This window comes from Onychostoma macrolepis, chromosome 20, assembly GCF_012432095.1.
Source record: "Onychostoma macrolepis isolate SWU-2019 chromosome 20, ASM1243209v1, whole genome shotgun sequence".
Classification (NCBI taxonomy): Eukaryota; Metazoa; Chordata; class Actinopteri; order Cypriniformes; family Cyprinidae; genus Onychostoma; species Onychostoma macrolepis.
Genome location: NC_081174.1, coordinates 26,415,276 through 26,429,049, shown reverse-complemented (window position 1 = coordinate 26,429,049; position 13,774 = coordinate 26,415,276). Strand labels below are relative to the sequence as shown.

General features: G+C 36.2%; 1 protein-coding gene across 5 annotated transcripts in view; it reads left to right on the top strand.

The window, feature by feature from the left end:
* The first annotated feature begins 3,200 nt into the window (after window positions 1-3,200).
* The window catches only part of efr3bb (EFR3 homolog Bb (S. cerevisiae)), a 37,612-nt gene continuing 27,038 nt past the window's right edge, over window positions 3,201-13,774 (top strand). The window contains exons 1-2 of one of the 5 annotated variants that reach the window (XM_058755059.1): window positions 3,201-3,290; window positions 3,812-3,972. In XM_058755059.1, coding sequence (XP_058611042.1) covers window positions 3,966-3,972 — 7 coding nt within the window. In that variant the 5' untranslated portion in view covers window positions 3,201-3,290; window positions 3,812-3,965. Of the gene's footprint in view, window positions 3,384-3,811; window positions 3,973-6,903; window positions 6,943-10,459; window positions 10,706-10,869; window positions 10,890-13,774 lie in introns of those variants that run through there. The other 4 variants (XM_058755058.1, XM_058755056.1, XM_058755060.1 and 1 more) reach the window with 4 other exon arrangements.

Genomic DNA, 13,774 nt, shown 5'->3' with positions numbered 1-13,774 from the left:
TATGTAGGCTTTCTACTGTCATAATTAATGAAGTTATACAAAGCCATAGTCGTTTTCAATGAAAATACTACATTACATTAGTGAAAATGAAAAATAAAAAAAGATGAGTGCTTTTCATGGGAGCTTCATTATTGAGAGAAGATGAGATTTTGCCATGGACTGTGGTCTATGGTGGGCTCTAGAGGGACTTAATCAGCATTAGCAATGGTAGCTTGGCTCTAATGGGATTCCCAGAGTTCACTAATCAGTTAATACACACATGATTCAATCCAGTCCTCTTTAAACAGCAGCAGATCTATCCTGAGCCCTACGTGCAGCTAGGCACCCAGCTAAGGCTTCAAAACTGCTATTTCTGATCCTGGCCAAAGCCCATGTGTGTTAAACTTAGAAGTTACTTTTCTTGTACACAAGGAGGTCAAACCTCAAGAGTTTTGGCAAACTTGCCAAATGAATTATGCAAAATGTAGGCTAGAAATGCACCTTATCTTTGCTAAAAGATTTTTAATTGATTGAAAACAGCTTCATTTATGGAAGCGGGATCCATTTATGCAGTTGTGACTTTTTAAAAGAAGCATCATAAGTGATGAATTATTAAGCAGTAGTAGATCAATTCCATCTTTGCCTGCCATGAAGTGTAAACTGAGAAGATGATATGTAAACAGGACAGGGATGTGTTTCACTAATTTTTACCTTGTTTGCTAAAACATGGTAAGCATTATATCATGGTGGAATAGCATACATCTTAAGATTCTTGGACACAGTTGACTGGTATGCTATGGATGGGAATATACAGTAGAAAGAAGATAATATACTCGAAGTAGCAGAGAGGTTAAACTGGGTGAGGGTGACTTAAGGTGAAGGAGAGTATTAGCTCTGCCGAAAACATCTGAAAAGAATAGGGCTCCTGGCCAATGTAAACACAAAATTATTTAGAAACATGATGTATCCAAGCTAGTTTAGGTGAATTTGTATATTATATTTATTTTGGTTAACTTCAATTTAACTGAAGCACAATTGAAAAAGTTATATAAATTATACTGATTTAATTTCCTTAATCTATTGATTAAGGAAAATAGACTGAGGATATATCTGCATCACTTGCACACTTTCTATAGTCAAGCCCAGATACAACATGCTGCCATCATGTGGATGTATCAGCTGTGCTTTACAATGCATCACATAACTGCCTGGCATCAATTAAGAGAGTGTCTTCATCAGCATATATCTTCATCTAGCTTTGATGGAATTTAAAGTTTAATGGAAGACTTTGCCATTGATTCTAGAAACCTAAAGAGGAGAAAAGTCTCATTTCAGTAAAACAACAACTAATTTAAGAACCCAGACCAATTTCTCCTTATTGGAAAATTATGGGGCATATAAAACAGACCAAATGGACCACTTATAACATGTTTATGCAGTTGTTTTTGAAATACAACCCCTCCTTGTGAAAGATATGTAATGTTACATATATATGACATTGGGCGTTTATGATAAACTTTTCGTTACATATATGTTACATTGGGCGTTTATTTCTCAATTTAAAAAAAAAAACATTTTATAATTTTTTGTGCTAAATAAGTTTTTTTTTTTCTGTTTATTTGCTTTTCCACAACATATATCAAAATGATTACTTTTCTGGGAAGATAAAACAAAAACCTTTTTCAGAGGTAATATAGTTTTATTTGCTTTGCCACAACATATTTCAAAACCACATAACTGTGACCATTAAATTTTACAACAACTCTTTTGTAACATATCAAAATTCCTTTTCAGGTATATGGTTTAACCAGAAATTAATTTTTAGATTTTTTTTTTTTTTTTTGCTAACCAGACAGGACACCATTTTGGACATGTTGCCATGGCAACAAAAAATGCACACATTGTCACATGACTAAACCTGGGTGTTCATTATATGTCACTTAGGGACTTCCTGAGGGATAATGCTTTAAAAAAGACCTTTCCAGATAATTATCAGTGTTTGTGACACCCGCGTCACCGTGGGTTCTTATGGGTTAAAAACATTTAAAACAAAGTAGAATTTAGTATTGATGCTAGAGACATGTCCCTATCAATAGTGGCTAGCTACTAAATTGTCCCTACCAATAATTTAGTTCAAACAATTAAATATATGTGCATGTTGTTGTAATTTCAGCTGCATCTGAAATAGATCATGCCACTGATATTACTTCGGAGCAGGTTTGCGAATATTTTGATTCAGATCGGAGCATGGAGCGCAAATCCATTGATTCAGATTGGGATTTTGGTACGGTTAGTGAATTATCTGATTCAGATCGGTAGGCTACTTCAGAGTGCTTATTGCAAATTATTGCGAGCACATATTGAGAATCATTTGATTTAGATTGGAACTTCGGAGTGGGTTCATGAATCATTTCGCAAGTTGAATGATTTGCTATTCGCAAACCTGCTCCGAAGTCCTGATCTAATCCAAATGATTGATTGGGACTTCGTGTGTCACAAATAATTATTCAGATTGGGACTACAAAAAGCTGATCGTGAATCATTTGATTCAGATTGGAATTTTGAAGCACGGATCACGAATCATTTGATTCAGATTGGAACTTTGGAGCACGGATCACGAATCATTTGATTCAGATTGGAACTTTGGAGCATGGATCACGAATCATTTGATTCAGATTGGAACTTTGGAGCATGGATCACGAATCATTTGATTCAGATTGGAACTTTGGAGCATGGATCACGAATCATTTGATTCAGATGGGTCTTCGGTGGGGGTTCATGAATCATTTAATTTAGATCTGGACTACGGACTGCGTATTGCGAATCATTTGATTCGGGATTTAGGAGCAGGTATTGCAAATCTTTTTTTCTGATTTCTGTGTTTTTTTTTTTTTTTTTTAATTAAACAGTACAAAACATCAAAAGTACAGTTAAAAAACAAAAAGAAAGAAAGACTACACAAATACGAACCCCTCATAGGTTTTGTTAGCCTATAGTAAAAGTGTAAACATGTTTTTTTTTTCTTTCAATGCATGATGAATTAATCTAGTTATAATTATTATTATTATCATTTAAAAATTATTTGCTAACACTTAATGTATTATTAATTAATCTCAAGTGATCATCTATTAATATTAATTCATATTATTATTATTATTATTATTAAAATGGCATACCGACACAAAATGAATTCATCTGGAAATGTCTAGTTCCTCACTGCAGTTGTCCTGTAACAGTGCAGCAGGAGCTCAGAGGAAGTGTGTGAGTCTGAATCACTGTGTGTGGAAGCACCGTCATTCACAGAAGAAGCAGTGAGTGAATACGAGTCAGTTATCATGTTTATTTTGGCTCACTGACGGAGCATGTTAGCACCATTTACCAGACTATGCAGCTGAAAACAAGCGGTGAGGAAATTAAAATTTGAAATTACATTCCGTATGGTTATGATAGAGTTAATATATCAAAAGAGCATGTTCAGACAATTGTTTTAGTAATCTGTAAATATTACACACCCTGTCTAGACCGGTAACGTTAATTCCTAAAGAGGTGCTTCAGATTATTTGTATATTAATAAATTAGTTTATAAAATAAATGAAAAGAAAAGACGCTGTTAAACGTGATTATTTACTAAAATGTTTACATTTGTGTTTTTCTTAGAAATCGCTCATAGTAACCCAACTGACTTGAAAGATAATGAAAACAAAACAAAAATTCACAAACCTATCTGGTATCATGAATCCCACAAAAACTGAAACATTTTTGTTAGTTGTGCCTGTAAACGCAGTGCCCAAGTGCAGCGGGATCTGTTTTGAATCTCACCTATGTGTTCCAGCGGTAGGCCCCACACCATCCTGCGGCTTTCCTACTGTGAGTGAACCGAAAAGAGCGTCTTAGTTTGGCGTGAAGTCCTGCTTTGTACCGCTGGACGCCGGTGCGCCGTAGTAACCGCTTGAGTGCAAGAGCGACATCTGGCGTAAAAAGTCATCATGACAGGTATGAGCTTCAATGATTCTACATTATTCAGGGTCCAATTCATGTGAAGTCCATACATGTATTTGTATGCTATAATTTTAAATCGAATAACGTGTAATGAATCGCTGCAATTGCCATGGTAAACTAGTTACTACATTATTTATATTCGAAACTGGTTACAATAGTAAATTAAAGTGATTTTGATTTGAATACTGGTCCAGGTTTGGCTGTGCTGTTGGAGAAGGTTTGCAGGTATAAAATGTTGGCTTTATTTAAGAGTTACATGAAAAACTTTTAAATAGCTTGTTGGCATGCCGAGTAGGTTATGCAATTGTGTTTAACTGTCCACGTCAGTGTGTCTGATGGAAGCATTTATGGCCAGTTTCCCAGTTTAAATCGTCAATGCATAAACACCACAACTTAAAACTTTCCTGAAAAATTTGAGCAGATCTTTTAAAGTCAGCATGAAATGGAAACGCATCAATTTTCTAATCTAATGTTTCTTTGTTGTCTTACTATGAACAATTTATCCATACATATGGATGCCTTTTTTTTTCTTTTTTGACCTTATAATTTTTTCAATTACATTCGCATTTAATCATTTAGCATTATTTAGAATGAATCATTTATTAATCAGTCTTCTGGTAAAATGGCAGACTTTCTGGTGGCGTATTGGTTTTAAGTAGGGATGCACGATATATCGGCCACCATATTGATATCGGCCGATAAATGCTCATTTTTTCTGTTATCGGTATCGGCGCGATATATCTTAAAGCCGATAAATAATGCATTATTTCCTTCAGGGACACTTCAGATGTGTGCGGTTTGCCATGATGGTTTTGAAATGCTTGAAATGTAATTGGAATCACTTCAAAAAGGACAAGTGCAACATGTGCAGGGCAAGTCTGTCATAAAGGCTACATAAAATTTTTATGTGAACATTACTGTAAATAATGTTGTTAAATCTTTGTGCACCCGTGTTTTGTGCGTGCGTTGAGCATGTCCACAACAGAGCTACACCTTCATGACAGCTCAGTTCGCTTGTGCATTTGCAGCCTTTTGTGCAATTGTACTTTGTAATATTGTGTTTATTTTATGTATATCTGATTTATCTCATATAGAATGCGTTTGGTTAAGGTAATATAGAGCGCTTCAGTTTATCGGTGATCATCTTTAGCTCAGCGCATGCAGCTCAAACAGCAGAACATTAAAAGCATTTAAGGTGTAGTCACATTTACTGTTGCTCTGTGAAATTTTGCAGGGCTGAATCCAGTTATTTCAGTAGGAGTCTGTGCAATGGGGATTTTTGAATGAAACATTAATCATGCATACTTGTTACACTGACCAATAGAAAGCTGCTTGGTTTGAAAGTGACTTAGTTGTGAGCTGTGCATTATACATTTCTTGACAGACAATGGACTTTTTTTCTCACAAAATTTCGCTAATGTGCCTTTATCTGAACCTTTCCGTTTTGTCTGAACACTGTCCTTACGAACAGTCATCTGCAAGCTGCATTCAGATTTGCCTCCATCCAATCAACAACCGATGGATAGAACCTATTCCCTGCTTTTTCTTTTCTTTTTAATAAACAGGATGTACATCACCCAATACACAAGAAAGGAGCTGCTGCTACTTCAGTCACATTGCATCTTTAAGATTCTGTTTCTTATAGTCAGGCCTGAATGCAAACATACAGGTGCGTCTCAAAAAATTTGAATATCGTGACTTATTTAAAAAAGTTAAACTTTCATATATTCTTGAATCTAGATTCATTACATGTAAAGTAAAACATTTCAAAAGTTTTTTTTGTTTTAATTTTGATGATTAGAGCTTATAGCTCATGAAAGTCAAAAATCCAGTATCTCAAAATGTTAGAATATTTCCTAAGATCAATCAAAAAAAGGATTTGCAAAACAGAAAAGTTCAAGTTCTTTAAAGTATGTTCATTTATGCACTCAGTACTTGGTCGGGGCTCCTTTAGCACAAACTCCAGCATCAGTGAGGTGTGGCATGGAAGCGATCAGTCTGTGGCACTGCTGAGGCACTGTTGAGCCTTTAGCTCATCTGTATTGTTGGATCGACTGTTTCTCATCTTTAGCATGAGTATTTTAGCATTTAGTTTTCATGATATTCTAATTTATGAGATGCACCTGTAATTTTTCTTTCTGTGCAGATTTTGAGTGCTGTGCTATTAATTGTAGCTGTAAGCATTTGTAAATGACAGTTATTCCCATTCTGCAGGATTTGGTGGAGGGTTTTTTTGTGGGCACAGATTCCTTTTGGGCCTACTTATAGTCCTGTTTGGAAGGACAGCCCTTGGATTTGGCTGGTTGGCATCTCTCTCTCTCTCTCTCTCTCTCTCTCATTAATAAACATCTCACTTACACAATGAGTTCCACTATTCCTCCTCCGTCATTGTCCCAGTAAACTCCAGAGAGAAAGAGAGTGTGGGAGTTTGTCGGACCGAGGAGACGCTGTCAGTGGCAAGGCACAGGAATCTGCCCAGAGCTGAAGGGATGCAAAAGACCCTGTGATTTAACTTTAAAAAGAGAGACCTTCAAGTCTGAGAGACAGCAAGAACCAGGCGCTTTACAGGAGTTTTGTTTGCTCTATTAAAAATCTAAATTTTGAAGGATTTGATAATATTATTTCAGCAACTCCTGTAGTGTTTGATGGGTTAAGGTTTTTCAGAGAATTTCTAATTCAGGTGAATGCTCAGCATTGGATCAATTTGCTAATTTGCTGTCTGCATTTTGTATTTTAGCACATTAGAGGATTATGTGAGTTGCAAGAGAGCAGGCTGCTTTTACATTGATTACTTTCATCCATGGGTTTATTTAGATAACCAAAGGACGATATTTTGGTGATTTTAAGAGTTGTTTGTCAGTGTTGGAGCTGGTATTCTTATGCCCATGGCTGTCCCTGAACCTGTTGCCACCCGGAGGTTGGCACTGGACTGTCGTACCCTGCTGGATCACCGCCCGAGTCGTGGTAAGAGGTCCTGTCTCTGCCAGGATACTGATGTATTCTTCTCACAGAATCAGATTCACTCAGTTGAATGGTATTGTGCTTATGATGCAACTGTAGAATAATGTCATTGCACAGTTTTTAAGTACAGATGCTTAGGTTAAGAATTTCCAACTTGATTGATTTAATCTTTTGAGGTAAATATTGTATGATTTTGGGTGAGAAGCCAAGTGCAAAACTTAAAAGTGTTGTCTGCAAAATTCGACATGATGCCATGATGCAAGAAAGTTGTTGTGGGTGGTTGCCAGGGTGTTGCTATGCAGTTGTTCTGGGTCATAGCGAGCGGGTTGCCAGGGTATTCTGGGTGACTGCTAAATGAATTTTTACTAGCCCGAAGTCAAAAGTACCTCGAATGAAATTCATTGCAAATGATGACAGTACAGAGGTACCTGGATGCTGAAATCATGGCAGATATATTTATTGCGTCGTCATGGAAACCCCATCTGTGACTGACACTTGGCATCTGTGCTCTGGATGGTTTTAATTAAGCATGTTTAGTTGCTAATTAGCCAAGCCAAATTCCTGTGTAAATGTCACTCGGCTGTTAGTGGATTAATATCTTTTCAAGATCTAACCATTCTGACAGATTAATGTCATATTTTTGATCAAAAGTCTGCTAACATTATGTACATACACAATTGGTCCAGCTCCACAACAACTGGTGTCAAGTATTTTCTCTTTTTTTGTTTGTTTGACATCTGCCAAAATGTCAGATTTGCTTTGACATTTTAAAAACATAGATTGCTATTTTTACCAGGGACTGAATCTTAAGTTTCATTTTTGACTTTTAGTGTTACATATATACTACTATATTATTTCTTAATATGTATTATTATTATTATTATCATTATTATTGTTAATAATAATAACCATAATAATAATATGCCATATTGTAGTATTTTGAATTAGCTTTTATTTTTATATTTTCAATTATCATTTAACTTTTAATTTAGATTTCAACAATTTTGTTGTTTTTTGTCTTTCTTTTCTGTTTGTTTATATACATATTAAATGTACTGAACAAAAGTGAAATAAAATAAATGTTATATATACAGGTGCATCTAAAAAAATTAGAATATCGTGAAAAAGTTTTTTCTGTAACTTATTTCAGAAAGTGAAACTTTCATATATTCTAGATTCATTACATGTAAAGTAAAACATTTCAAAAGTTTTGTTTTGTTTTATTTTTGGTGATTAGAGCTTACAGCTCATGAAAGTTAAAAATCCCGAATCTCAAAATATTAGAATATTTACATTTGAGTTTCATTAAATGACCATCACTACAGTATAAATTCCGGGTATCTCTTGTTCTTTGAAACCACAATAACGTGGGAAGACTGCTAACTTGGCAATGGTCTAGAAGACAATCATTGACACCCTCCACAAAGAGGGTACGTCACAGAAGGTCATTACTGAAAGGGGTGGCTGTTCACAGAGTGCTGTATCAAAGCATATTAAATGCAAAGTTGACTGGAAGGAAGAAATTGGGTAGGAAAAGGTACTCAAGCAACAGGGATGACCGCAAGCTTGAGAATACAGTCAAGCAAAGCTGATTCAAACACTTGAGAGAGCTTCACAAGGAGTGGAATGAAGCTGGAGTCAGTGCATCAAGAGTACCAAACCTGCCCACAGTACCAAAACCACTTCCAAGTGGTTGCTGACCATGATATTACTGTGCTTGATTGGCCAGCCAACATGCCTGACCTGAACCCCATAGAGAATCTATGTGCTATTTTCAAGAGAAAGATGAGAAACAGTCGATCCAACAATACAGACGAGCTAAAGGCTCAATAGTGCCTCAGCAGTGCCACAGGCTGATCGCTTTCATGCCACACCTCACTGATGCTGGAGTTTGTGCTAAAGGAGCATCGACCAAGTATTGAGTGCATAAATGAACATACTTTAAAGAACTTGAACTTTTCTGTTTTGCAAATACTTGTTTTTTTGATTGATCTTAGGAAATATTCTAATATTTTGAGATACTGGAATTTTGACTTTCATGAGCTGTAAGCTCTAATCATCAAAATTAAAACAAAAAAAACCTTTTGAAATGTTTTACTTTACATGTAATGAATCTAGAATATATGAAAGTTTAACTTTTGAAATAAGTTACAGAAAAAACTTTTTCACATCTGTATATATTCATTTTTATTTCAAGTACTCAAACTTATTGTATTTTATTTACTTGACAGGGCAAGTTTGTTGTGTATATATATATATAAAATCTATTATTTTATTTTAGCTTTATTTAAAAAACAATGTTTAGATATAATCATAACGTGATGTCTGTCAGTGTTTATTGTGGTATTGCATATCTCTTGCAATCTAGTGCCACTTCCAGCAGGATTTTTAGCATGTGTGAAAGCCTACACATTAGCTGTGCTGTTTGTGTGTCGCCACAGCGCACATATATGTGAGAGAGTGTAGGAGGAGAAGATGGATTGCAGGAGGAAAACCATGCTGTTTGAGAGAGAGACAAAGGCTATGTTTGGAGAAGCATACTACCATACTGCTCTAAAGCCCTATTCTGGCAGTAATTATTTCTCAGGGGGATGTAATGTAATTTCAGCTTTTACAGGTTGTAGTGGGAAATGACAGTGTTATTCTCAGATGTCCCTGAAAATTCCTGGGTGAATTAAACTCCAGGGTCATGTAGGAATTTAATTCCTCTCTGAATCAATATTTCAGAGGAACTGATGGAAAAACCTTTTCTGACTTATTTTATGATTATTTTTTTTGACCACACTTGCATTTTTGAAATGGCAGAATTAGCTTCAAAAGGTGTTTAAAGCATAACCATTTCTCTTACATTTATATGGATCTCATAAACGCCAGTGGGTTCTGAATATTCAAACAATTTTTGATTTATATAAATTAATTATATCAACTTTTTTAATGTCGATTCTAATAAGAAATGTTTCTTGAGAAACAAATCGTCATATTAGAATGATTTCTGAAGGATCATGTGACTATGAAGACTGGAGTAATGATGCTGAAAATTCAGCTTTGCATCACATAAATAAATTACATTTTAAAATATGTTCAAAAAGAAAACTTTTATTGTAATAAAATATTGTAATAATATTTCACAACATAACTGTTTTACTGTATTTTTGATCAAATAAATGCAGCTTTAGTGAGCTTGGTGACTTCTTTCAAAAACATAAACAACTTAACAACAACATAAACAACTTTTTTTTAGTATTTTCAGAAATATATGACAATACTGACTAGACAAGACATTGTAGTGATGTTTCTTAAAAAAAAAATGCATATTTAGATTTCAAATTTTCCCAAGTTTCATGTATTAAAAATCAGCAGTATACATTGTATAAGCAGTACACTAGTATGTGAGCACATCCCACTCGCTCCCTCTCTCTCTCTCTCTCTCTCTCTCTAGCCCCTCCCTCTTTGAGTGGTGATTGGCGAGCAGAAGGTGTACACTCGTGCGTGCAAAATGAGCGTTATTCTTTTGAGACCTGCATGCGCAGGCTGGCGCAATAACCAAGGTCATCCCAGCAGCATAGCTTCCCTATCACTGTCCACTAGCATGTGCGATCGCTCCCGTTGTGTATCGCATCACTTTCAGCCGTCAGAGCAGCAGACCGCATGTGTGTGAGCTTGTAGGCTCAGTGTCTCCAAAAATCTCTCTGCAGCTGCATCTAAGACGCTGCAGGGAAGGATTGAGAAGAGAGAGCAGCTTCACTGACATCAAGAGCAATGTATGGTAAGCGCTGAGCTTGTGTGTGTGGATTCTGCAGGGGTTTGTGCGTAATAAAAGCAAACCAGAATCTTCCCTGACTGCATTCCTTGAGCACTCAGGCATGACTTCTGTTTAGTACATTCAGTAACTCCTGATAAACCCAAGAGGTAATGCTGCCAAACAGATGCTGTCATGAGATTGCTTTATGGTAGGTTTGATTGATCGCAGGGTTTCTTATGTTGTTAAGTTTTCTAAGTGTGTGTTTGTTTTATCTGCTGGTTTGTCTTGGAGGTTTTAGACGATAGGTCATTGACAGTAGAGCACGTTTGATGACCCTTCAGTGCGGTTACTGATTGTAGTGTTAACAAATCACATTACGACTGGATGTTTATCGATCAGGACACAATTCTCCTCGTGACGACAAGTTAGCATGGCATGTCAATTGATCATGTCACAAGAGAACTGATTAATGCAATCATAGATGGTCACTATTGCTTAAACTCTGATTTTCAACTCACTCTTGCTCTTTTATAGTTTGGGAGACTTAATGGATTTCTTGTGTTATAAATCTCGTAAGGTTTTGTTTTTCCCCTGAGGTCCCGCTAAGGCTTTTGCGCTAAAACATAGTCATAGTTAAACCATTTTCATCATGATTTTTTGACACTTGCAATCATTCAAAGCAGCTTTTCAAAAATATGAATAGAAAGTTTCCAGTTTTACGAAAATAATCTCACCTGTGTGACGTCAAAATGTTGGGGAAGTACAGTTTCAGTAAGCGGTTTGTTAAGATGGTTGAGATCTCTCCTGAAACTTTATATTATATTTTTATGCAAATATCGCATAAAAAAATGCTAGATGGAAATGCTAAGATGCACATCAAGATACACACCAATAGAAAGAGTTTCTTTCCTGATTGCAGCAACTTCCATTTATATTACAGATATTTTGCACCCGTTTCCCAGGAAATTACCATTTTGCTCTCCTCAACACATGGGATGGATTTTTATAACACTTTATAACACTTACATATTATTCACTACATTGGCTCTGTGATTGTACTTTGCACAATGACAGTCTAATCTCATCTAATGATCATTGTAGAAATGGAAAGATTTTTCATCATTACTCATATATTGTTGTTGGATTTAGACATTTGAAATCATGTGATTGTCTCTGATGGGCATCTGATGGTTTTAGGTAGAGGTGTGTGTGTATACTGGAGATGTCTACTGAGGCGGCCCCCTCTCCTTGCATGTAAAAATAGAAGAATGTGGGCTCTAGCTGCATGTTATATAACATCACTGAAGGGCAGGACAGCATCTCCTAATGCTGACCCATTGAGCTCTTCACATTGCTGTTTGTGTGTGTGTTTGCCCTTGTGTTTGTGCAGATGTACTCTGTACTTGTAGTTAGTTTTCACTATAGTGAAATTAATATGTAGAAACAACTGATTCTCAGTGTCTTTCAAACAGTGGTGTGTAAGGTTAGGGCCAGTGGCAGATGATTCACGCTATGCTCTGCTCTCAAAAAGGGAAATAAATATAAATCACCATACTTCAATATCTATCTCTCTCTCTCTCTATCTCTCTATCCATCTATTCTATCTATCTAAAATATCTTTTTGCCAAACTGAGTTGATATACAGATGTACATTTCTTTCCTGGGTTATTTGCAGTGGGGCTGAGCAAACACAGTCCTTATGATTTGTAATCCCATAATTTTGCATTGTAATAGGCTGAATACCCTCTAAAGTGCACTTTGTCATAGGGCTCTGGTGAGCGTTTGGAATGTACCCTGAGTAATCTCAGCGAACACATTCTTCTTCTGTAATCAAGGAACCTTCTCAACATAATCAAGGCTTGGTTGGAGCTGGGAATGCTGTGCTGATTGTGAATTTATGCAGGTGTCTGAGAGAGGAAGCAGACAGTTTCTGGATTCAGACTTGAAACTCAGCCCTAAAAATGCCTTGTGTGAGCAGCACTGATTGCTGATGACTGACAGTCTGTGAGTGTGTGTGTGATAGAAAAACTGCATTTAATCCTCATGTACCCTCTTATCTTGATAGTTGCTCTGTGTTGTTGTGGCTAAAGTGAAGGCTATTTGGCTACTTAAGAACTTGAACTTGTAACATTAATATTTTACTGTCTTACTTTCACTTTTTGGATTAGTTTATTAGTCTAAACTATTGGCCTTGAAACAAGGGCGAACACTAACTATATATATATTTTTTCATTATTATAAATCTGCAATTCATGTTATTTTTTTTCTTTAGACTTATTATTTATCTACAATGTAATATGTCTTCTTCTATTTTAGGTTCTTTATAACTGCTCATTTCTACGCTTAATGTTGGCAGGTGTTGCAGAAAAGCAATATTCACCCTGGTTATAATGAATGTCATTGACTATTTCATATGAATGGCATGCTGATAGTCTGACATTGTGATAAATCAGGCTTAGTTGATGAACCCAATGCCTGAACAGATCAGATCCCAGAATATATTTTTAGCCCTGAAGAATAGATGCTTTTAAAGGCACTGAATCTATACATTTGTCTTTTGCTTTAAAAGCCTGTTTATTTGGGTAAAGGATGGTGCATGTATGCTTTTGCTCGAAGCCACACGGCATGAGAAAGAGGAGCAGATTTGTTTCTGATGGAGGAAACAGTTGGAGATGCTTCCCACTGTTTGAGTGACCGTCATTAGCATCGTCTCCTTCCTTCCTTCCCTCCCTCTCTAATCTCCTTCCGTCTGTCTGTTTTTAATAAGCATTTTCTTCTCTCAGTATCAGTCTGTAGAGAATGTGTTTGGATGTATTGATTTCCCCCACAGCTTTGCCCCTGTGACACACTTTGGTTGGCCTGTTGACACCACAGATTAATCGATGGTGACAGTTCTGTCAACATCACAGATTCTGGTGCAAGAAAAGGGCACAGAGAGTTCACTCATTCCCATCTGTGGCTAAACTCTTACTATAGTCTTGTATGTTACCGAGGAAAGATTGCTTGATAAATGACAGAATATGAGCTGTTCTGCTGTCTGAGATTATAAGTGGTGTTAGTGTAGTGTTTTGCTGTGCAGTATGTGAAAAACAT